The following is a 24,563-nucleotide window of genomic DNA, read 5'->3' on the forward strand; positions in this document are numbered from 1 at the left end:
AGACCTTTTCCTGGAGAGGGGAACAACAAGCCATGGACAAGGCCTGAGCGGGTGGAAATGAAGAAAAGCAGGCACCGTGATCTGAGTGGTGGGCGAACGCTTAGAAGGGAAATGAGCTTGTTTAGGTATGGTTGGACCAGGTACGCAAAGACTACGACTACACGTGAGATGGAAGGGGCGGTCTTGGATCCGATGGTCATGGACATGATCAGAATATCCGGATGCCTCAAACATAGGACAGGACAGACGGTAATCAGAAGTGATCTGATCTGATCTTGTTCCCGACCTCTTTAAGGTTTGAGTGGGTGTCATCAAAGCACTTACGCATCACCGCAAATCAAGCTTGACGGGGAGTAAATCCGGTCCCGACGAGTGCGTTGTGGGCTGTGGCGTGCCCATGGCATAATCGGCAACGACTTGGTCTGATCCAAGGGAGCAAAAGAAGTCTGGGCACTCACTTGTTCTGTATCGTAGCCCGACTAGCCGTGGTGGTGCTTGCAGTTGACTCTGTTGATTCTCTGATCGTCAATAGCACAGAACATCGTTTTTGTACTACATTCCAACTTAGATACTGTACCATAGCGAGCACCTGTGGACTCATCGATTCTCCTGTATAGTTGGACTACTACTGCCAGGTACTAGTAGCCACCGAGAAAAGGCTTCAGTCGCGCTCTGACCATGAGAGGCGAGTAAGTGTGAAGTACTTTCTCTTCAATTTCGTCGTGTCACAACTGACTCTGAGTCTGTACTCGGTTGAGCTTAAATGACTACCGCTCTTCAAGTATGTATCCTTTCTGGACCCTCAAGGCCAATTGCCCATGTCCGGACTTTCTCCGCGCTTCACCTCCTCGATCGGCCCAGTCCACACGTCCAAGTGCGACTACGCTGAAACTCCAGCTGGTTGGTCTTTCCACAAATCTTCCAGTAATCCATTCTTTCTTGGAAACAACTACTCCGTTCGATTGTCGGTAAGTTTGACTTGCTGCATTCTTGAGCGATCAGGTCGGGGTTTCTGCTCGCGGCCAGTCCAGCGGCAGCGGCAGCTTCAAGTGCGGGTCCGCAGCCTGAGGCTCTTCGTCTCTTCCATCGTTCTGGAGTCTGGACGATCGATGGTATTTGGACTTCGAAGTCGTTGAATGCTCGGAACGGTCTGGCTGGTCTAGACTGATTGAAGCCTGTCGAGAATGAGACACTTGAAGCATTGTTGCTTTCAGTTTCTCTGCCTCGCCATCGCTGACTCTTCCACTTCGTTGTCAGTTCTCGCGTCTTGATCCGAAACCGTCTCTACTGATCACCGCATGCCTGTCAGAGGAGCGCCCCCGTTACTGCCAACGGAGGAAACCGCTCTCCAACCTTTTTCTCTTCTCTCTTTTGCTTTCGTCTATCGTACTCCTTCTCCTCTTCATTTCCTGTTCCGTCCCGATTTCCATCCACTCTTTCTTCACCTCCCCACACTCTTTTTTTTTCTTTTTTCCTTTTTTGGTTGTCTTGCTCCGCTTGCCCTTTCATTTCATTCCCTTTTACGGCTTCCGTCAACCCATTCTCGTGGATCGTCGTCATTCTGAGCCAGATCTTTCGTTTGCATCTTTTTCAATCGCTCAGTGCCCCTCCTCCCGGTCTCGCTCGGCCTCCTCCTTCCTTTCTTTCCTCCAACCGCCTTCCCACCCCCGTGTCTCCCCTCGTCGATGCTAATTACCGTCGCTGGATCTTCTCGATCGTCGGGTTTTTCTTCCTGATCATCTTCCAACTTCCATCACACCCCCTGCTCTCTTCTGCCTGATCTGGATCTCATCAGGCCGCACGGCTGTGCCTGCACCTTCGCTTCATTCACGTCGATCGATCCTTCCTGGTCGTCCTACCCTTTTGCTCCAGTCCCTTTCTCGACGTCTTCCAACTTTCTCGTGTTCGAGCTGAGAAGAGCCTATATCTGTGCACCCCTGGATCCGTCAATAGCCACCCTTTTCGGCTCGAAAGTCTCGGTTCGAACCCTGACCACACTCAACTGATCCTCTAACCCCCTCCTGATCGCCAACCACGGCCACCAATCCGCCTTAGCCTGGTGAAGTGTCTCAGATCTGCCGGGAATCGCTGTGGAGAATACTCGAGTGTTGATCACCATGACCACTGTCGGTCCCAGTCCGAATTCCCCACCCGAGTTGTCGGGGTCGAAATCCTCCAAGTCGTCATCCTTTCGTTCATCCCAGATTGATAGCGCAGATGCGGTATTCACCGATGTTGGAAATTTCGAAGACATTGGCCTCGAAGATGACACGGTTCTCCCCCTCCCCGATCAGCCGACGCCGTACGGCCGCGGGTCCGCCGCCCGATCGCAAGCTACCCGATTGCCAAACACTCTCCCTTTCAAGAGCCCTGCAGTGACCACACGCGATCTGACGGCGACATCAAAGCCGCGCAATCATCGCATACTGCCACCCATTAATAGTGCGCTCAACGGATCAGCGCGAAGCCTGGAACCTACGGGGTCCCTAGCAGTCCGTTCTGGCAACAGGAGGGACTCTGTAAGTGGCCACCAGCCGCGCGGGCTGTCACCCTCGCAACCTCATCGATCTCGCTCAAACTCTCCTCTTCGACCATTGTCCAGCCGATCTGCCTCGAGTACCAGCTTGGCCCTCTCGCCGCTTTCCACGCGGAACTCCGCTCCCAAGCACCCCTGGCAGCCGAAGCGCAAATCCCTCAGGGAGCTGGAAGACGAATACAACGACGCTGATGACGACCTTCCCGACGATGCAAGTTTGTGGAACATCCCCATTTCTCCCCGTCCGGCCCACGATCGTCCTCAGTCGCGAGCAGCCAGCCCAAACGGCCGTAGCCCCCGGTCGCCGCCCACTCCCGATCTCGCACACTGCATCGGACACCTTGGTATCCCAAGATCACTCGTCACAGGGAGCCTCACGAGCGGCGCGGATGAGACGAAATCAGCGCTCGAGCTCTGCCGGTCCGGAACGAGGCCAAATCTCACCCCGCAACCCCCGTACCTACTCATACAACAACTACCTGTCTGATTTGTCGGAAGAAGCGAGAATTATTACGGAGGCACTCGAACACCATGCAGACGAAAGCGAGCGCAAGCATGAGGATGCAGTGCAAAACGGACTCTCTTCCGGAAAGTCCAGCTCCGATTCGCGGCCCGAGTCGATCGAACTGCCGCCTCTGCAGAAGTCGAACATCATGATTGATCCGCTGCCGATTAGTAAGGAGAAGGAAAAGGTTCTGACGCGAACGCGGCCAAGCTGGCTGCCACCCAAGATCAAAGGGAGGAGAAGAAGCACCTGAGAGAGTATAAACTGATGATGGCCCAAGCTAAAGAAGCCGGTAAGTTTGCCTTTTTGCATGCCTTGGAATACCTGCCCCCATCTTTGGGTGGAGCAGGAATGGTGGTCTGTAAGGCATTGGAGCTAAACAGTTGCTGCAGATAAGCGCAAGGCCGCCCGGGCTGCTTCGGAGCAGTGCGAGAAAGATAATACCCGCGCAACACTCCAGAACATCTGGGATGACTACGTGACTCCCAATTGGGAGCGTGCGCTACGTGAGCCTCGCATTCGGGAGCTTTGGTGGCGAGGTATCCCACCGCGGAATCGGGGTGCCATGTGGAAGCGCGCCCTCGGCAATGAGCTGTCGCTTACTGAGACTCTTTTACCAAGGCTTTGCAAAGAGCCAAGGAGTTGCAATCCAAGGCTGACACCGAGCCGAGGGAGAACAACAAGCGTATGCTTGATTGTTTCGACGCCATCGAGGCGGATGTCACAAAAGCGTTCCCGGATCTGAACCTTTTCCAGGAAGGTGGGCCGTTGCGGGATACGCTCATTGACCTTCTACAGGCGTACTGCATGTATCGAAGCGACGTGGGTTATATCCATGGTCTTCACACTATTGCCGCACTCCTTGTGCTTCAGTTCCCTTCGTCAAGTTCCGCGTTCCTTGCCATGGCCAATGCTCTCAATCGTCCTCTGCCGGTTGCCTTTCTGACCTGGGACCGCGGCGCCATGGCTCGTACATATGGTCTTGCCACGGAGACCCTGAGATACAAATTTCCCCAATTGGCAACCCATCTGCTGGAGACGCTTCAACTCGCAGAGGAGGAGGTATGGGAGCCCATGTTCCGCTCTCTATTGACGAACGGCCTGGACCTTGAACGACTTTTCCCGTGTGTGGGATTGCTGGTGTTTGAGGTGATCGCATCATCATCCGCGCTGCGATCGGAGTGATTGGCAGTCTGCAGACGCAATTGATGTCTTTCCACCAGCCCGACGACCAGTCGCGCCTCGTCGTGCGCGATATTCTCGGCTGGGGCCCTCGGCACATCGGCGCTAGTGCCCAGAAGCCCAAGGAGCGCAATAGCGCCCCCGCCGCTTCTGGATTTGGGGGCCAGGTTTCGAGTCCGGGCGTAGCTGACTATTGGATCCTCACCGCTGCTGGCAACGAGGATGGATTCATCGCTGCAGTGCGCGAGGCTGGCAAAGTGCGGAATTAGCGGTAGCCTTTGGCGCAGCTACTCGGTCCGGTGATAGTGCCCCAGCGTGACCAGCCTGAAGATCTCCCCGCCACCTCTCAGATGACTCTGATCATGTTGATCTGGAGGTAGACACGGGTTCTTATGATCACTGTTTCCCGGTCGGCTAGATGTTCGAGTCGTCGGTCCCGACTCTGCGTCTTTGAGAACCCCGTTTTTTGTCCACGTGCTTCTAAGCATACATATTAACTTCTATTCGATCGCTGGCACTTCACTTGCCCGTCAATTTTTCCCCTTGAACTCTTTTTGGTCTTTACTGCTTCTCTGGCATGTCGATATTTGGCCCATCGTGTTGATCTCATCCGTTTTTTTTTACCTCTTTCAATCCTGTATTACTATTAGATATTCCGATGGACTGGATGACGTTAACTTTCTGAGCGGATTCGATCGTGCTTTTGACTGGCAATTGAAGATACCTTTTACTTGATTGTGGATCGCTTTCCAACTAAACCTGAGCGTCTTTCTGTTGGATCACCGTCGTATTCTAGCGATCTTGCGTATGCCACAAGAGTTTTAAAGTTGTTCTTGGAAACGACAACTTCGGGACTCTGAGCTTGGCATATGGCAGTGCATGAAAAGAGATCGATGGAACTTGGCAGATGGATGGAGAAAGGGAAGAAATGATTCAAAGACGGTATGAGTTATCAAGCAGAAAAAAGAGAGAGAGATGTGGGAAGACCATGTGAAGGGAACGGCGACTGTTATGATTGGGCGTAGGGTCATAAAAAGAAAGAAAGGAAAAAAGAAAATCGCTCCCTCGAACCGGAATCGAGCCGGTGACCTTTCGGTTATATGTTATTCCATTACAGCCGAACGTGATATCCAACTACACCATCGAGGGTGATTTGCGATGCTAGATAACGTAAATTTGACATTATATACCATTTTGTTTAGACTTTGAAACCTCCCTGTGGCCTCGTGCGGCAGAAAATTCGATAATATATGATCCGATGTATAATAGGACCTAATCGCTTCAATTTATCCACATTAGATACGTTTCAAATGGCCGTTTTGAGCTCTGCGCAACAAATGAGTTTCATCTATGAAACTTGGGCTACACATAAGGTGATTTTACTATGAACCCCAAGTTGAGCGCAGTGATTTGGACCTTTACAGAGGGTATGCTGGGCTCTCGCAGATCTCGTCCAGAAGGGAGCCAACCTAGATGTTTACTCGATTGTCATTCATATGAATTTTTGGACTGTGGGATACAGAGATAGATGTTTATTCCAGAGTAACTGGATGGATCAGTCTGTTGGGTATCTAACTGGATTCATTTTGTTTTTAGCCCCCAACATTGATACGGGTTCGCCCATGGATGATTAAGCGGAGCTTTGATGTCCATACATCCATATAAGTAGGAAGGGCATCTAACGGGTAGATTCATCGGGACGGTAGGGGCTCTTAAGATTTCTATCTGATGATACTTAGGGGTGGGAAAGGCGAGTAGACTGATGTGGGCCAACCCTAATGGATATTGAATGCATGGTCGCGAGTATCCACGTTGCGAAATATATACAAATTTCGAAAATTTGAATGTTGATTTTTGAAACCATCGATGGGACAAGGCGAGAGATCACGACTCGCCACTCCACTCTGGAACCAGCTCATCACTCGTTTTACTCTGGCGGCTCGATGGTCGGGGAATGTCTAGTCTCTGCCTACCTCCGGGTGTTCGACGTAGGTAGGGAATGAACGTAGGTATGGGACCGTTCCATATGAAAATCAACATCTGACTGGAACCTACCTGTGTCCAGAGACTAATAGGTGAGCATCCGAGTAACTTTACCTTATTGTTTGAATGAGATCGTACATTACGTTTGGAAATCCCCCGCTGCATATTCTGACTTCAGAGTCCAGTCAAGCCTGTCAAGGGCAAGGTATCAACTGGACCGTCCAGGTCGGTGTCTCATTGGCGTTTGGACGGTTTTATCAAGTTCGTGTCGACATTTTGTGTTGGCTGAAGGGTTACGTTGGGGCGTGGATCGATATGAGCATAGTGTCCTTGATGTCTTCAAGTCGAGAAGGCTCTACAAACGCATTCAGTCGACTCAGGCGCGACAGAGGAATGAAGAATGAAACGGATTTCTTCAGGGTTACTTTGAATGACCAAACAAGCAAAGCACGTGGGGTTGAAGCGACAAATTATCGTGTTCTGACAACTTTTGGAGAGCGTGATTTTTCCCTGCCCTATAGTCTGTTTGAGCTACGACTCCAATCCTCTAGATATGAGGGCCAGAGCCAGTGAGCATATGATTTATTGGAGCACTTGATCTCTTACCCGTCGATGTGCAGCCCGAGCACGTGGCCTTGAATGCACAGCGGACTTCTCTCGACCACTGACACATCACCAACCCTGAAAACAGGAAGGGCTCACTTTTATTTTCGCGCGCAACAAATCATGCACAGGGTCGAGGAGTACTTGTCTCCTCTTACCTGGCAGCTAGTCAGCTCTGATTGGGACCGACAATGACCAACATCAGGATCCAGGAGATCAAAGTTCAAGCAAAAGACCAAAGCCAATCAGAAGAAAACAGTACACTCCATAGGAAAAGCTTGAACCTGCGGCTTGACTTCAATATCCGACACGGCATAGGTAAGCGATGCTTTTTCCCCCCGAGTCGGCCTTTCCCCCAAAGGAGCAGTGCGGTGATTCTGTCAGATCTGATGGGTGGAGAGACTGGAGGCAGATTCCAACGCGGGCAAAGTGCGCGATTTTTCATCACCACACCCTCTGCGGGATAACTAATTGACTCGAAGCATGCTCGGCGAGAAAAGTTCGGTTCATTCAAATTAAAATTGAAAGTCAGAACCGCGCACAAGTCAGTGTTAAGCGTAGGCTCCCATGTTTCCCTCGCTATTAATTGAGCTGATTTTCTAGTGAACCCAGTTGGCCAGTGCTTTGGCGGGGAAAGTCTTCCGGTTTCTCACTTTATTCGCATCATAAGTCTTTCTTCAATACATCTTGAGTGATCCATGGATCGGTGTCTAGCAACAGCGCCAGTCTTCAATAAGGACGGGGATGAGAAATAATTATATGCTACATCATACACTGTCGAAAAACATAATTTACGAGACGGTGTGTCACCACAATTTGAATATATATTTGACGACTATAGAATGACCTAGCGCAGCATAGCAGCTTTGGAATCACAATGCCCGTTTCTCCTCTTGAGCGGTTTATTGGGCCAATGACGGAAGCGCCACACACCAGAGCTTTCAAGGTGGCGTCCATTATGAATATTCAAATATGCCGTAGCTTTGAGTAGGTATTTATCCTGACTCGGGCTTGGTTCAGGTATACGACAGGTACCGGGTATTATTTGAGTACTGTAGCCTTCTATCTCCCCTCAGTTTTCCGTAGTCACTTCTGTTGAAAATGCCTCCGTCTGAACAAAAACAATCAGTAGAATGGACCCGCGCTACTGACGGTTTAAGCGACAAGTGCATCAAATGTTTGTCTGACATTCAACTGCACTGGCGACCTATTCGATCGAACGGCCTAACATCGAGGATATACGATATCCATGCTGTACATATGCTGAGGTAGATTGTAGCAGTACATACCCGGCCATAGTACATATGCAGCTGCAGACTCCTTTCGTTGTTCGTGTCGGTATGTAGTATCCTGATCATGGGTGATCTTTGCTATCCTCGTGACCCACATAGATACCATGATGTACACCCAGACTACTACCCACAGCACACGATGGGTGGCGCATCTGGCATATAGCAGTTACAGGTATGGACATGGTGATCCATGTCGCCCGTGTGGTAAAATCGTGCTCAGCCCTCGATCTGGTTGAGGCTCCCGTTCCATCCCCAGAGTCGGATAAGATAAGCCGCATCTCCGGGGATTGGTCCGATCGAATATCTCTCATACTTAACTGAGCGCCATTTCCCCCTACCACCTCTCGAGTTCTTCAAACTCCGGTGTGAGAGGCCCCCGAAAAAGTGCGCAAAGGACCGGTCCGCGCAAATTATCACGTTCTTGGTTCATCCCAAATGGCTCGTCGGGAATGGACAGATACACTACACCGCACCGCTGGAGTCGACACCCCCCCGTAGAGACAGCGGGATTCAAGGGGCCGGTATGAACAGGTGATAAATACTTTCCCAGGACGTCCGGCTGGCCCTCGAAAATCGATGATCACTTCTTTCCACGTCTTTCTAGTTGATTTGTTTCTTCCCCTCCCGCCCTCTTCTTCTCTCTACACCAGTAATTTCAAGTCAGCACAGTCCGAGCATTCACATACTGCTGCTGTGCCGCTCTACTGATCTTGCCAACGGTTGCTGCCTCTCCCTCTGGGGTCTCCCGCTACCTGAACGGTTGCAAGCTTGATGAAGGAAGGAAATTGCCGCCAATACGAGGCCTGGACGGTCGTGGCCGCGCAACAACCCAATATGAATCCAGACATGAGACACAACCATCACCTCACACGGCAAAAGTGGTCCTCCATTCAAGGTCACGATGAATGTGCCCCAGGCAACCCTATTTTCAAGAACGACGACAGACCCAGTATGACGTCCGTATCAACAATCAATCAGCCATTACTGCAACCGTCCATGATAAGATCCTCTCCTGCATATGCATCCATTTCAGAATCCCTCGACTCTCATCGCCCTTTCAATGACAAGTACGGCCGCTGCCTGGAGATCCTGCACTATGGCACGAACAGCACCGTCCGCCTCCACCAGACCAAGCTGTCCGCGTATGGGAAGAAATCAAAACAGCTTTTTGCCGTCAAGGTCTACCGATATTACAACAACATTGTCCGTGGATCACATAGTCTCGCCCGCGAGTCGTGTTGCGCGGCAGCCTCTATCGCCAATTTCCATCCTCGACACCCGAACATCCTCGCAATCACGGAGATTCTCCACAACGAGCGTGGCGAACTATGTCTCGTGATGCCCTTCTGCGCAGGTGGCGACCTTCACGAACTGCTCTCTCGCTCGGGACCCTTGGCAACCAGCGAGGCGGATTGTATCATTGCTCAGATGCTGGGGGCTGTGTCTTTTTTGCATGAAAATGGAACGGCCCATCGAGATCTTCGCCTTGAGACGGTCCTTCTCACTCAACGCGGGGCCGTCAAGATCGCCGGCTTGGTGACGATCATATTCAACGACTGTGGAAAGAGTGCGCTGTCGCCCCGGCCGAGCGTGACGAGCACCATGACGAGAGTGAGACCGATGCTGCACGGCCTTCGCGCGGAAAGTCATGGTCTTTCTCTTTGCCCTGGCTTGTCGCTCCATTCAATCACATCAGTGGTGGCAAGGGGAATAGCGGAGAGTCGGCGGGTTCTCCCGCCTTGTTTCCTGGAATCAGCTGGCCGTATATTGCCCCTGAAGGATACTCGTCCTCATCACGTCGTCCATCATATCGAGATCATATTGAGTGTGATGAGGACGAGGAAAATGAAGATGGCTGTCGTGATCCTCGACCAGCTGACGTGTGGGCTACGGCAGTGATCTACATGGCCCTGATTACCGGCCGCTTACTCTACTCTGGCGAAGTGCGCGGCCCAACCGTGAGGACGCAAAGTATCTGGAATATCTCCATTGTCGTCGAGAAGAAGATGGATATCCGCCCATCGAAGCATTAGGAAAGGTATGTCAAGACCGCCCAGCCCCCCCTCGCATCTCATCTCGTTTTCCTCTACCATCCCACGGGGCCTTTTGGGGGGGGGGGGGATCCATCCCAAATCCAATCAGATTCATGGTTCGCTGATAGAAATTTCTTCTTGCAAAACATTCAGAGACGACGCAATGCAATCTACGCAATGCTTCACCCGATAGCACGCAAGCGCATTTCCGCAACAGACATGTTACGATCAGAGTGGATCCAGAGCGTGTCAGTCTGTGAATCTGGGAAGAATGGATACTGAAAGGTTTCTGGTATCTGTTCAAATTCTTATAACGAAGTGACGAGTAGCACATCACACAGTGCAGGCTTAATACGATCCCCGACAAATGATCATCTAGGCTGGGCACGTGTAATTCTCCACCAGTTCTTGGCTGATGAACTATGTTCGCTTAAGCCGTTGTAAATCCAATATAATTTACAACAAGGGGTTCTCTGGCTGATTTGTCTGATCGAGACCAAAACCTGAACAATGGCGGACTCTTGGAAGCTGTGACTTACGCACCAGGGTCAGTCACCAAGTCTCCGTAACAGCAGAGAGAAAGAGAGAGGGAGAGGTAGGGAAAGGGAATTTCTAGAAAGTGGGGTTCAGTCGGTACTTGAATGATACAAATGCGTGTCGGAAATCTATATTTGCAAAAAAAGACTTTCATGAAAATACACAAGGGGGGAAAAAGCCGCCCTGGAGAAAATGTTCATCTAGAGTTTAGCCTTCGCGGCCTCACTCACAGGGGCAACCTCGACCATCATTTTGCCCGTGTTCACTCCCTTGTACAAATCGACCAAAGCCTGGGGCGCACCCTCGATACCACCGGGGACGATGTGCTCCTTACGCTTGAGCTTGCCTTGCGACAACCAGGAGGCCAGCTCCTGCAGCGCCGTAGGGTATTTCTTCGCATAGTCGAAGACGATGAAGCCCTTCATGGTGACTCGTTGAGACTGGACGAGATGTTAGAAAAAGAAAGTATCCTGGACTCGCTCTGATGGGAACAAAGTCTCATCCCCATCAACCTTCGCGACGATATAAACTTACAATCACAGTCATGAAGCTGGTCGGGCCCTGCGGCTTGGCAGCGTTATATTGGCTGATGGCGCCGCAGATGACAAATCGAGAGTCGCGAGCAGCGCGTGCCAAGCAAGCATCCAAGATCTCACCACCGGTGTTGTCAAAGAAGACATCGATATACTCGGGAGTGGCGTCCTTCAGTTGCTTTTTCCAGTCGGCATCCTTGTAGTTGATTGCCACATCGAAGCCCAGCTCCCGCACCAGGAAATCACACTTCTCCCGGCTTCCTGCCAAACCGACTACCCTCTTTGCGCCCTTGATCTTGGCAATCTGTCCCGCGACCATTCCCGTTGCACCGGCAGCGCCAGAGACCACGACAGTCTCCCCCGCCTTTGGATGGCCCACCTCCGTCATACCAAAGTATGCGGTCAACCCGGTCATGCCGAGCACAGACATGGCATCCGTGGGGCGGCCACCGGGGGGAAGGACGAACTTTTCAACCTCCTTCGCACCGAGCACGGCGTATTCTTGCCAGCCAGTGTAAGCGACGACCCAGTCACCGGCCTTGAACTTGGACGTGAGGTCCTTGCCAACGGCAATGATCTGAGCGATGCTCTGGCCACGCATGACGGCGCCGATCTCCACGGGAGCGATATAGGATCGCTTGGCGGTTAACCATTGGCGCATGGCGGGGTCCAGGGAGAGGTAGTGCGTGCGCACGAGGACCTTGTCGGCGGCCACATTGGAGGGTCTGGCGACGGTCTTGATGCTGAAGGTACCTCCGGTCAGAGAGGGATCGATGGCCGGATTCGGCGTCTTGGTATAGATGATCTGTTTGTAGGAGGACATGATGAATACTGCAATGGGTGGGTATTCTGGTCAATGGGTGGCCGGGGATGGAGAGGGAAGATTTCAAGGGAAAGATGCTTGATGAGAGAGAGGGGCGAGTCAAAAGATCAAGATGCTGCCGAGGGATATCCGGGGGGAGCAGAAGAGGGACCAAATAACTATGGGGAATGTGAACGGAGCAACCCCGGATTAGGCAAACTGCTCCACCCGACAGTCAGGGCCAACGGTGAAAAGGACCTCGGCCCAGTCGACGAGCAACTACGGCATTAGCCGATCGGAGATTTAATGAGCCGGCCCGAACTCCACACCGCCAAGCCGCATCTTCAGCCGCCCGTCAGTTGACGATCCGACTGTTCACGTTGCAGGTGTATACAATTTCTTTGCTGAACATGATTCAGAGGATTGCTCGGGAGACTGAATCCCCAAATCTGGGTTTTGGCATCTAATATGAGTGTCAGTCATGGCGACCTACCCTTCTGTGTATCACGGACATTCCCTTCATTCCTCAATAGATGATCTCAGCCTGACGTCAAACATGGTATGTCATGGTCAATCGGTGGATCTTTATGTAAACTTCACTGTTTTTTTTTCATTCTCTAAGTTCGCACGTATTGTCTCTGACGAAAGTTCCCTTCTCCCCCTGCAATATTCTGCGCAAAAATTTGGCCACAATGGTAAACACAAGAGTGGGCGGATCTCATGGCTCGTCAACTGGAGCTCCGGGAATCCCAGTGCCCACGCAAGATCCTCGATCGCACTACGACCCCACCACAACGGGATACAACCCTGCCACAGGTGCTGCATATTCAAAGCCAACGTCTCATCAAAATGACAATGCCAATGAACTCTATTGGTCTCATCAACAGTCTCACAATGAGGACCGTAGCACCGGTCAAGATGATCGGAGTTGGCATACTCCGAACACCGTGCAAAGGGCCGATATCGAAGAAGCCACGACGACATCGCAAACGGATACCGCTTCAAAGTCAACAGCCAGCTCTGGGTTGACCGGCGCTTTGGGGAGAAAAACCAGAGGAGTCGGCGCGAGTGTTCTGGTAAGTACTAAAACCTTTTCTCGTTCTTCCGAGGACCGGCCGCGCCTGCCAATTACAAGGATTGGTCGAGACTTGGGCCATGCATCTGAGTGGAAGATTAATCCGACTTGCTGGTGCCTGGACAATGATCAGAGATCGGGCGAAGCATTTCGAGGCACTTTGAATGCTGCTATACACCGGGCATTCAAGAGCAAGGAGGATAGTATGCAAAATGAAACGGCCACTCGACAGGGCGAAAGAAATGTCCCACGATGAATCTCTCCTTAGTGAGCAAATCCAACCTTAATTGAATGACGACTTCCACCTTCCCATACGATGTCATTGTCAACTGAAGCGGAAGCTGTCAAGAAATAAAGAAGGAGAACTTTGTGCAGAGGCAACTTGATGGACTGTTCGCTTCACAGGGATATGATGAAATGCTAAATGCTGATTATGATCGATCCAAAGTTTCTGGAGCCCGCTCTTGTACTGCGCTGGTGCCCCGGCCCCGGAAGAGACTAGGAGAAAGATCAGGTACAGCTCCAATCTCCGTGGGCCCTCAGAGCAGCGGAGGCCTTTTATAACCATAGACGACAAGCGCAAGGAAAATACGCGGAACTTTGTTACTATTAATGATAGGTCAATTCGTGTGGGAATAGTAAGCTCCCCAGTTTCTAAGATGAGTTGGAAGGGTCATATGTTCCACATGATCATCGCCGGAGCCTGGCGACATCCACCGCATCAAATCACCCAAACCCTCAGATTGTCACGACCTCTCGCAAAGGACGATCCCAATCTGTTCCCGACAACTTTTTTACAAAGTCCGCCCACGACCGCACCAGTCCCTTAATCTCACCGACTGTCTCTGGAGTACAAATTGCAAATATTGTTAGCTCCAGGCCCTCCGGCCGTAGACAGCAGTTTGCAAATCCAGATTCAGATTTGGGCGGCCGTCCCTTGTCAATCTCGCGGCCCACACCCTCCATACCCGCCAGGGGGCATGCCCACCGATCCCCGAAGTTCTGGTGCTGGTGGTGCCAGTACATTCGGGTCCCCACGGGCCAGTCTGTACACTGGGTCAGGATAGTATCCATATCCAGATAATCGAAGCGCAGGGCCCGTGAATGTTGTTCTTGCACAAGGTGTACGAAGCTCCGGATTGTGGGGCCGCCGACTGAGGACTTTTTATCCTGGTCGTTTCGAGTGGCGGGGACAGCCACCCGGAATGGAAGCTTGTTGATGCAGGGCCCGAAGATTCGATCGATACCTTCCAAGGCCGAATCACGGCCATGCACCGTTTGCTGGAAGACGATCTCAGGCTGGCCAGTGAGCTCAGCCAGTGCGAGACACCATGCCGCTCGAACAAGGGTGGCGAGAGTGATGCCTGTCGGGAGAGTAGCGGGAGTCGGGACGATCGCCTGCTGCATTGGCGACCATTGCATTCCCGGCTTCGGATGTTCATCACCCTGATGGTAAATCTCCAGCAGCGGGGTAGACGGCGTGGGGCGAAGATAGTCCCGCCAGAATTCCAGAGCTTCCTCACGTTGGTACTGGGCCCGGAAGTAGACGTACTCGAAGAATGAAGGTCGAGAGGCAAGAGGCCTTTCTCCGTGGTAGGCAAGCGAGATGTCTTCGACCAGGAAATGGAGCGAGAAGCCGTCATACTGGAGGTGGGATAGACAAATGATAAAGACATGGGATTGACCGTCCACGTGTGAAACGAGGGTGACATGACTGGTGACAGCGCCCAGCGAGGATTGATTACAGAACTCTTCCGTCAGGGACTTGGCCAAGGCCTGCACATTGTTCGAGGTTTCAATGTGTCGAAACCGCACAGGAGCATGGGACAGTTGAATCTGCATCAACTGCTCCCCCCAGGAGAAGAAAACTGTGCGGAGCAGCGGATATCTTGCCCAAACGACCTCGGTGGCTTTGTGAAGGCGCTCAACGCAGATGGGACCGTCATAGTCGAAGGCAAAGCAGTCTAGTCCACCGGTATCAAGCATCTCGGTCTGATAGCCTGTCAGTGGTACTATATCCACTATTTCTACATCTTCACTGATGATGGTCTGCTGACGAAGCTCGTGCAATATAGTATTTCGAGTATCCTCTTCCATATTCATGAGCGAGAATGGGGACATGTCGATTGATATCAGGGGCGAGGCTGTCAGATGTGGTGCCTGCATCGCCAAAGAAGGGCGGATGAGAATATCAGAAGCCAGCAATGCGATGCCCTGAGCTCGGGCTCGCGCAGCAACTCGCATGGCAGAAATGGAGTTTCCCCCTAGGTCGAAGAAATTGTCGGCCCGACCAATTGCCGTGGGGGGAAGATTGAGCTCAGCTGCCCAAATTTCTCGAAGCTTGGACTCAAAGCTCGATAATTGCCCCGTAGTCGAATCAAATGGCCGAACGACTAACAGCGCCAGGTCCTCTGGACTGAGAGTTTCGATCGACTCCCGCAACAGTCGTCGGTCTTTCTTACCGGACATCGTTTGGGGCAACCCACTCAAGGGCACGAAGAAGCTGGGAACCATATAGGCCGGTAGAGTTTTTCTCAGCCAACTGCGGGCCTCCTGGTACGCTTCGATGAACGTCTCGTTTGGGAGAAGAACCACAGGCGAGGAGGGATGACGCTGGTATTGCGCGACCTGTCCCGGAGGGATCACTACAAACAAGACAAGCGTGGCGTCCATTGTGCGCTCGAGGGGTATCAAAACTTCAGCCACCACATCGCGGGCCCCAGGGAACCACGGCCGGCTGTGAATCTCCACTTCCTCGAGCTCCAGCCGTTGCCCACGGATCTTGACCTGAGTGCCTTTGCGGCCAACACAGACCAGGGATCCATCCTCGAGCTGGCGCACCAAATCTCCAGTCTTATACAGCCGGGATCGCACACCCTCCCCCCGTAGAGGCATGCCAGGCCGGTGGATCAATGAACGCAGCCCGAGTCTTGTCGGGGTCGTCGAAATACTCTCGTCCTACGTGCCCACCTTCAATCACAAGCTCTCCGATGGCTCCAATAGGGACCAGCCGGTGATGGTCGCGAGAATTCACGATCCAGCAGAAACCGCATTTAGACCAGCCGATATTGGCGGGAGTCGCCGCCTGCCGGAGATGGCAATGGGCGGTGCTGATAGGGGTACATTCTGCGGGCCCATAGCCGTTAATGACGGCCATGTTTGGGGCACACGATGCCAGGTCCCCTGGGTTTACCTTCTCGCCGATCATGATGAGCCATAGAATGCCCATCGCCTCAAAGTCGCGGGGCGCGAGTGTGCGCACGAATGAAGGGGTCAGGAAGGCATGGGAAGGCTGCAATTTCTTGGCTGACTCTACGAACGAGTCGGTCCGTTCATCCTCTGCCAGGACACATAGACACCCGCCGGCCATGAAGGTGCTGAGACCCTCCACCAAAGTGATGTCAAAGGCATATGAGGCGAATTGGAGGACCCGTGAGGTGGGACCGAAATCAAATTGCTCTATATGAGCTGCAGCACCTGTGCAGAATGCCCGGTGTTCGATGACCACCCCCTTAGGAACTCCGGTAGATCCCGAGGTAAACGCAGCATATGCTGCGGTGGATGGAGCAGCTTGGGGCAATTCAATCGGGCTTGAGGTAGCCAGCTCTTCGAGGTGCGCATTTCCCTCCACTACCAGCACATCTGCAGCCAGATGATGAACGATCTCAGCAGTCGTACTCGAGCAGAGGACGATTGGGGCGTGGAGTGTTTCACAGATACTCTCCAGTCGAGCCAGGGGATATGCGGGCTCCAGCTGGACGAATGCCCCGCCAGCCATCAAGACCCCAAGGATTGCCACGGTCATCCATCGAGATTTATGGAAGCATAGAGGGACAAAGACCTCAGGACCCACGCCGCGGCGGCGAAGGGCTTTGGCTAGTTGCGTGGCGTGGTCAAGAAGTTCTTGATAGCTCAGACAACCGTCACGACTGGCCACGGCTATTGCCTTTGGCCGTTGCTTCGCCTGCTTTTGAATGACATCATGGATACATAAATCAACTAGGGGTGGAAGCCGGGAGTGCCGTTTGTGCAGGTCTACCAAGTCATCAGGATGGGGTGTCATCACTTCTGATATCGATGACTCAGGCTTCGCCAACACTTGGCCCATGAGGTGAGCGAGCTGTCGTGCAATTCGCTTTGGGGCAATGGCCGCACATTGCTCTCTCGTTTGCAAGACACCGATCCGACATGAGGTCTCTGTAAACTGACATACCGCGATACAATCGTATCCTTGGGTCACTCCGGCCAAATACGACTCTAGCCGAGTGGTGAATAGTTGGCACTCAGTGGTTGTCGCTGCATCCTCCATGACCAGCAGGCTACGTGATAACTTTGGCTCATGTGCGTGTTCCTGCTCGGAATTCCAGAGTCGCCATCGATTATTCAGCTCTTCTATAAGGCCCTGAACGGTGATGTTGTAGTCCAACGTGAATTCCCAGTGCTGTTTATCGATCGTATTCTCCTGTTCCCTCCCCTCGGAGGGGGCTGAGGACCGGGGGATGCGTCGCCAAGTGTCAAATGCGACACCGTCCGTACTCGAGTACTGAGACTGTAGTACCGCCCAGGACAGACAGGCGTATATATCAGGGGCGACATTCTCCTGCAAATGACCAAAAGAAACTGACACACAATCTTCGTGTCTCAGTAACTTCGATTCTGGCGATTCTGGCAAAGTATGGAGCGCTTGTTCGTCACAAACACTCCGTAAGGGGACTCCTCTGGTCATGATGAGTACCTTTGGGAAAAGACTCGTTGCTCAACAGTGAGTAGGAACCGAGAGGGGAGCTTGATGCTTGAAGAAATATTGGTTCGTCACTCTCGGCCTCCTCGAGTCTGCTCTGAATCCGAAAGGGAAAGCGAGCGTCAACTTGGAATGCGGTAATGACCTGTTGGTACCGAATATTAAACGATTACTGTTGATTGCAAGGCAGCTCGCAGATACATGCTGCAAATTCAAAGTCGTGTGGAGCAAGGTGGGTGAAGAACATGATCTGTCAGATGCAAAAGATCGCTCTTGGGGTTATTTCAAAGCCATGCGTTACACCAACTTCCATGTACGCATGCGATCTGCTTACTGATGCATTGAACTTCGCGAAACTGGGACGATCCTACCTCCCTGGGACACAAGCCAAGATCGGCCCGGTGCTCTCCAATCTAAATACAAGGTAATGGCATATTTGGGCTAGATTGGGCGAAAGGAACTCCAATCAAAGATGCGGCGTGTGGCATTCAACATAGCGAAGTTCTCATACGCCCTAAGATGCCACTTTGAAGACGTACATGGTCTCGTTACTGGTGGGAATCTCCTCCACGAGGGCCAAACCAGCCGCGGTCGATGCCTTCAGCAGCTCTCCTGCTTGCCACACACGCCCGCCCATCGACGCAACATCGCGTTCGAGGATCTTTTCGTGGCCCTGTGCATCTTTCTCCACCACCTCCATCGGCAGGTCCCAGAAAACCAAATTCCCTTCCCGTCGCTGCCCAGCCCCTTCCTCGACATGCCGATAAATGATGCCCGGATGGGCCTGGCTGGGAATGTCGGATGACCGCTCCATCTCTGCGAACCGCATTGATACCGCCTCGGCCTCTTTGGGCCTGGAATCGTCAAAGACATAGCGCATCGAGATGTACGCACGACCCGTCTCCGGCCGCAAGACCGTGGCCACCTGCTCCAGGAATCGCTCTGCCGCGTCCGCCGGCTCGTAGAGCATACTGATGCTACCAGCAGCAAAGGTCAGCATGTCGATCTGACGCCCGGGGGCGTGCTGCTGAAGGGCCGGGAGAGATTGCAACTCCAAAGCGGAGCCGTGAATGTAGCACGTGTGTGCGGTGAGTGTCTCTGGGAGAATTTCTTGAGCGCGGGCAAGCATATGAGGCGACAGATCCAGTCCTAGGAAGTGGGTGCCCTCCGGGTTGACCCAACCCTTCTTCAGGTTGACAGCCAACTGACGGAACACTCGTCCTGTGCCGCAGCCGATGTCCAGCAAACGATAGCGATCTGGTTTTCCGTCGGTTTTGTCTAGGGCTCGCGAGGCACGCATCTGTTTATAGCCCGTCCAGAAGAGGCCTGCATCCTCATTCATCCAGTCGATGTCATCGTGAGCCAAGTCGTATACTTCAGCCCGGTAGTGGGAATGGTATCCGTCGCCATCCATGATTTCAAGCATATGTGAGAAAAGTAATAACCGACAAGATGAGGAGATTAAGTCGACCAGGTATGTAATGTTTGTGACTGGACTGGCAAGTTTCAGGCTCTCAATCTAGGATGATTCCATTTTTGAATGATTCTGCCCGAGAACATTGCATTTACATCAAGTCCCATTGTGCATGCCCTGGTCACATCTACCAATTCCTGAAGGTATCCACCGCTCCTATTCTGCAGGATGTAAATGCGTCCAGTGTGGTGGGGGGTGTCGCACAGCCTTTGGCCATGACCTTGCCTGCAGACGATTGCCCAAGCGATGTACCACTGAAGAGGTACATTCTGCTCTGCTTGCAGGAATTGCAGTGTTTCCAGGTGGGAGAGGATCTGTGCTGTCATTAGTCGTACATGCTCAAGTCAGGAGGTCATCCATCTCTCTGGTCAACGTATCTTGTTAGGTATCTGACAGCTCTTCTTTCAAACTACAGCTGCAGATCGCATCATTATTTGTTTATTTTTCTCTCAGATTTGTCTCTTGATATCCATTCTCATTCTTTTCTTTTCCCCCTTCCCCCCACCAACACGCTCTCGGGAGGTGAGCAGATCTTTAAGCAAGGGCGCTCGGTACTGTGGGAGTTCCAGTGTGTTCCCTGCCGCTAAAAGTCGGTAAGAGAGACATCAATTTTCTCAGTCAGCCCCACCGACCTAAGATCCATTCGTTTTTCGATCGCATCTCTAGTTCCTCACCTCTCGGAACAGGGTCTAGCTCAAAAAGGTGATACCACGGTGGAAGTTGGAACACTCGGCGTTTTCGCAAGATCTCGACCATATTGAGATATGACCATGACCTTTATACTTGCATGCGTTTGTACCTTCTGTCGGCAGAGATCCTGCCTTTGTCTATCAAATATTCCCAACTGCATGTCAGGTCTAGACCTTCTTGTTCATGATCGTTCTTTTATTTTTTCTAACGCCTGGTCCAAGAACCCTCGGTCTACCCCACCCCCATCTCCGCAGCTCTATGTAGTTGCCCTTCAGAATCTCATGGGTCTTGGGTTGTCGGTCGATCGGGGGTAAATCTAAGTGGAAATGGATTATGTGTGGAAGCTTGACGTGCATTGTTACTGTTGACTGGCCTGATCACAACAACAATCTGTTAGTCTATGTGTCGATCTGACGACATATGTCTTACTCGCACATCCCGAGAAAATATGAATCATGTGTACTGACTCTCTGGAAAGCGCTGGCTTGAGCTTGCTAATGTATTGGGTAAAGCCCGAGGAAGCTCCAAATTGTCCCGCGGAGGCAGTGAAAACAGTTGGTGATTACTGCGCAGTCACATGGTCCATCACGGGACCACCTGGATAGCTAGCACTTGCACCACCCCAACTATTCTCACCACTTGCATCCCCTCTTACCCTCGCCCTAGCACGTAGGACTCCAAATGTTCACAGTCGAGAAGAGAGAACATTTGGAGGCTACCCGCATTGAGGGAAGAAACCTATGAGATACTTCGCCCCATTACGTGAGAACACCATAATCTACAGAAGGACTTATCTCCGAAAGGTTGGACGGCAAATCAGTACTCAAGCGATGAATGACCATTTTGGCATAAAACCGAAATTCCGTCCTGTGAGAGGCCGTCGATCAAGCTTGCAGGAGACTTGATGTCCAGGTCGGCAGACTGGGGCTGTTTCCCGCGCTGAAGAATGTCGCACAACTGGCCTAGGGCACGGGCCAAGTATCGAAAGTCTTCCAACTCCAAATAGATCTGAGCACTGACTCGCACCCAGATCTGTCCGTTGTGCTCGTAGACAGGGGCATATGTCCGATACTTCTCGACCAACTGATGCGAAATCCACTCGACTATCCTGGGAGTCTCATCACCCCCGGCTAGAGAACGAGGGAGTGGTAGTCGGACATTCACCATACTGCAGCCGCGGGTCAAGGTCCGGTGGCAATTATCCAAAACCTCCGTCTCCAGCATCTGCGCCATGGTCTGCCCCCCGACTGCCGCCAGCTCCGCATTGTGCCGCATAATAGCCTTCTCACCACCAATCGAGGCCCGGAATTCCAAGGCATCACGAATGCACAGAAACGGACTGTAGTCCATGGTTCCGAAACTTTCAAAAAGTACCTCAAATGGACTTTGCCAGCCAGGTCCTTGGCGGAAATATGAGTTACAGCGAGCTCCGTGGCGCGGCGTGAAACCCCAGCTGGTCGGGAACGTGGTGCGCAGAAGGGGCTGGCTGCGGATGGGCGCATAGAGAATGGCGCATCCACGCGGCACAAAGAGCCACTTGTGCAAATTCCCAACGAAGAAGTCCGGGTTAAGGGCACCAAGGTCGAGGGGGAGCTGGCCGATACAGTGGGCGCCATCAACGCAGGAGAGTACCTCCAGCTCACGGCAGGCCATGACCAGGGCTTCAAACGGAGTGCGCACACCCGGTTGGAAGCTGATAATGTCAAACACAGCCACTCGCGCGGTCTTTCCACGGGCTTGGATGCCTTGGACGGTTTGACGAAAGGCCGTAAGGAGCTGATCATCTTCAATCGGGTAGACCAGAGGGATGCGCGTTAGCTGGACCTCGGTGGTTTCGATCAGGTGGTGGATGGTCCGCTCGCAAGCTCCGTACACGGTATCGAAGACGATGATATGGTCCGAAGAGGAGTAGGAGAGGTTGCGAAGAACCGTATCGATGCCGGTAGTTGCATTCGGAACGAGCACGATCGTGTCGAGGGGTGCCTGGACGAGCTTTGCGATCGCCTTGCGCGAGACGATGAGTTCCGCATTGTAATCGTAGCGCACGAATTTATCCGGAGTGGCCTCGACCATCTGCTGGCAGGCGCGGAGACGCTCCCAGACTTGTCTTGGAACTGCTCCAAAGGACCCTGGTCATGCTTGATGAGGGGATGGAACAATGCAGGGTTCACGCGGTGGATGATGTATGCCTACCATGATTCATGTTGGTCCAGCCTTCATCGAAGAGAAAGTGCTGGGCTATGTGCTTTCCAAACTGGGGTTTCATGGCGATAACTTGCTCTTTGGTGAGGACAGGGTTCCCAACTCGATCGGCATAGGTTTGCCCACCACGTCGTTGGCAGAAGGGCAATTCAAGAGATTGTTTCTACTATTGTGACACGACTGATCACCCCGTCTTCTTTTCTCATCAGCTGGGTCGATACAGGTTAACTGGTACTCTGAGAACTAGGAAAATTGTACCCGGATGCAACCCACATCTATGTATATACAAATAGAAATGACCGCTATTGCGCTCAACCCATACCAAGAGGGGGGAATGGCCCGAGGAGTGCCAGAGTCGAGACGCCCGTCCGCGCCATTTTGCCATTGGATACCATCTGATGTCGTATGTGCAATTCTACATGTATCTCCCCAGACGCACGCACTCTAGGTGCAACCTGTCCTGCGGGTACGCCAGCGGTGGAGATGCCGATCCAGTGGATCCAACTAAAGCTGCACGTCTGGAAGATGTCCGCTCTGTCGACCCTGTGGTCGCCTTGCAGCATACATGTACAGTGAGGCAACGTGATATTTTATTTCCAGTCTCGTTTTCATGAGACCTGCTGTGTGACAACGACAACAGGGTTCTTGGAATTGCAATCAATTTCTCCTGCATGATCATTCACCGCATATCCACGAGTCACCGGTACAAGGACGTCTCGTTCCGTCCGACCAATATCAAGCGTTTCCAGCATTGCAAGGTTGTGAGGCACTTGAAGGCGGCATTGTCTTATCTAAGGCAGATCAGTCAAGTTGCAGTCAACCAGGAAGCAGGCCATATGTATGAACTGGTTCAACCAGACAATCTTTACAGCAGCCTTCATCTAAAGTCAGCTCATTGATTTCCAACCATGACTAAAATAGACGGCGATGGTGTCCTGCCAACGCCTCCTCTGCCGGAGATTCATCTATCTAAACACAACCATGCAGACTCTGAGACCATTTCCCGGATCATCGAAGCGATGAAACTGTCGGGGGCATGTATTGTACGAAACATGTTCTCTTCTGCGTCGGTCCAGCAGGTCCAGAAAGACATCAAATCCCACATCGCCGCGGCGGGTAATTATGGAGGTGTGTATACTTAACAATGTCCAGCAAGGTCTTCATTTGAGTACCTCGACCCCGACCTTCTCCTACTATCTGTGTTAACAGTCCATGGTGTTGCATAGATGGGACTGAAAGCACTTCGGTGGTGACCGCCCTGCTCAGCAAGTCTGATGAGTATGCGACTCACATGTTACACCACCCTGCCTTCCACGGGGTGATTAACCATTTCCTAACCGAGAACATTGGACCATGCCAGGTAAGAGTTTGGTCAGTCCGCAACTCATTGGAGATCTTTACTGAGCGAAGGGCGTGATGCTTCCAGGTAACCCGTGGCCAGCAAGCCTCTGTGACCATTCCCCCCCAGATCGACTCTACGGTAGCAGCCGTGGTGCACCCGGGAGGTGAGCCACACAATCTTCACCGTGACGATGTCGACCGGTTCAACGTCCAGCCCTTCGTACCTAAGTACGAGATGGGCCGGGATACCAATGTCGCGATGTTGACAGCTCTCGATGCCACAACGCGAGCTAACGGAGCAACTCGCGTGCTGCCCGGCAGCCATCTGTGGGACTATAACACACTGATGCCCCTGCCCGATGATGAACGTCTTGTCGACGCCATCCTCAACCCGGGGGACTCACTGCTGCTGCTCGGATGTACGCTGCACGGAGCCGGGGCCAACACGACAGATGCCTCTCGTGCGATCACCGCGTGTTTCGTCACCCGCGGCCGCTTACGCCAAATGGAGAATCAGTATCTGGCCCACGACCTAGACAAGGTCCGGCAGTTTCCCTTGTGGCTAAAGCGGCTCATGGGATTCTCCGTCATCGCGCCTGCATGTGGCTGGATCGATAAGACAGACCCCTTGCGTAAGATTGATCCTCACGCGGGGGAGTTTATCGATATCTGGGACCCAAGTGCAATGAAGTTTCACTGAGAAGTTTGCTTGAAGTTCCCGGCGGCAATGGATGATGAAATGCATGGAAAGCATTTCTTCTGTCTTGTCGATGACGGGCAAAGCTCGGGAGGATCTCGAGTCGTTGATAGGTTGAACCGGGATGGCAAGACTCCCGGTACATGGAATTAGCCTCCAGCAACATTGGCTATCAGGAATCCGAATCTGTGCTGATTAGACAATGAGTGTGTGGCCCGTTTTGGCACTTCCATTGATTTTCCTTCTAGTGCAACCAGGGAAATGATAGAGCCAGAAATGTGACAGCTTTGCTCAGTTCAGGTTGCATATATAGATGTGACTAGGCTCTTTGACCACA

General features: G+C 52.3%; 9 protein-coding genes and 1 non-coding gene across 10 annotated transcripts; 4 read left to right on the top strand and 6 right to left on the bottom strand.

The window, feature by feature from the left end:
• Nucleotides 1–840: 840 nt before the first annotated feature.
• POX_c04227 (uncharacterized protein) lies at nt 841–1,560 on the bottom strand (the record flags this gene model as incomplete). Its single annotated transcript, XM_050113110.1, has 2 exons — nt 841–1,245; nt 1,354–1,560. The coding sequence occupies 2 exons, from the start codon at nt 1,558–1,560 to the stop codon at nt 841–843; spliced, it is 612 nt and encodes a 203-aa protein (XP_049970666.1).
• Nucleotides 1,561–2,117: 557 nt separating this feature from the next.
• Nucleotides 2,118–4,492, top strand: POX_c04228 (uncharacterized protein; the record flags this gene model as incomplete). Its single annotated transcript, XM_050113111.1, has 6 exons — nt 2,118–2,751; nt 2,831–3,211; nt 3,268–3,333; nt 3,434–3,635; nt 3,674–4,183; nt 4,234–4,492. The coding sequence occupies 6 exons, from the start codon at nt 2,118–2,120 to the stop codon at nt 4,490–4,492; spliced, it is 2,052 nt and encodes a 683-aa protein (XP_049970667.1).
• A 792-nt stretch (nt 4,493–5,284) lies between these two features.
• On the bottom strand, nt 5,285–5,372 carry POX_tR084. The gene has a single exon. It is a non-coding gene; the product is annotated as a tRNA-Tyr (tRNA).
• Nucleotides 5,373–8,935: 3,563 nt separating this feature from the next.
• POX_c04229 (uncharacterized protein) lies at nt 8,936–10,134 on the top strand (the record flags this gene model as incomplete). The annotated part of the gene is made up of 2 exons (XM_050113112.1): nt 8,936–9,619; nt 9,670–10,134. 2 exons carry the CDS (start codon nt 8,936–8,938, stop codon nt 10,132–10,134), a joined length of 1,149 nt encoding a protein of 382 aa, XP_049970668.1.
• A 737-nt stretch (nt 10,135–10,871) lies between these two features.
• On the bottom strand, nt 10,872–12,027 carry POX_c04230 (putative NADP-dependent oxidoreductase YfmJ; the record flags this gene model as incomplete). Its single annotated transcript, XM_050113113.1, has 2 exons — nt 10,872–11,111; nt 11,206–12,027. 2 exons carry the CDS (start codon nt 12,025–12,027, stop codon nt 10,872–10,874), a joined length of 1,062 nt encoding a protein of 353 aa, XP_049970669.1.
• A 671-nt stretch (nt 12,028–12,698) lies between these two features.
• On the top strand, nt 12,699–13,337 carry POX_c04231 (uncharacterized protein; the record flags this gene model as incomplete). Its single annotated transcript, XM_050113114.1, has 1 exon — nt 12,699–13,337. One exon carries the CDS (start codon nt 12,699–12,701, stop codon nt 13,335–13,337), a length of 639 nt encoding a protein of 212 aa, XP_049970670.1.
• Nucleotides 13,338–13,819: 482 nt separating this feature from the next.
• POX_c04232 (uncharacterized protein) lies at nt 13,820–17,807 on the bottom strand (the record flags this gene model as incomplete). The annotated part of the gene is made up of 2 exons (XM_050113115.1): nt 13,820–15,876; nt 15,956–17,807. 2 exons carry the CDS (start codon nt 17,805–17,807, stop codon nt 13,820–13,822), a joined length of 3,909 nt encoding a protein of 1,302 aa, XP_049970671.1.
• A 529-nt stretch (nt 17,808–18,336) lies between these two features.
• POX_c04233 (uncharacterized protein) lies at nt 18,337–19,248 on the bottom strand (the record flags this gene model as incomplete). Its single annotated transcript, XM_050113116.1, has 1 exon — nt 18,337–19,248. One exon carries the CDS (start codon nt 19,246–19,248, stop codon nt 18,337–18,339), a length of 912 nt encoding a protein of 303 aa, XP_049970672.1.
• A 1,554-nt stretch (nt 19,249–20,802) lies between these two features.
• Nucleotides 20,803–22,252, bottom strand: POX_c04234 (Hercynylcysteine sulfoxide lyase; the record flags this gene model as incomplete). The annotated part of the gene is made up of 2 exons (XM_050113117.1): nt 20,803–22,115; nt 22,180–22,252. 2 exons carry the CDS (start codon nt 22,250–22,252, stop codon nt 20,803–20,805), a joined length of 1,386 nt encoding a protein of 461 aa, XP_049970673.1.
• Nucleotides 22,253–23,096: 844 nt separating this feature from the next.
• Nucleotides 23,097–24,229, top strand: POX_c04235 (Dioxygenase cnsJ; the record flags this gene model as incomplete). Its single annotated transcript, XM_050113118.1, has 3 exons — nt 23,097–23,316; nt 23,415–23,548; nt 23,615–24,229. 3 exons carry the CDS (start codon nt 23,097–23,099, stop codon nt 24,227–24,229), a joined length of 969 nt encoding a protein of 322 aa, XP_049970674.1.
• Nucleotides 24,230–24,563: the final 334 nt, after the last annotated feature.

Source organism: Penicillium oxalicum, chromosome III (assembly GCF_001723175.1).
Source record: "Penicillium oxalicum strain HP7-1 chromosome III, whole genome shotgun sequence".
Taxonomy (NCBI): Eukaryota; Fungi; Ascomycota; class Eurotiomycetes; order Eurotiales; family Aspergillaceae; genus Penicillium; species Penicillium oxalicum.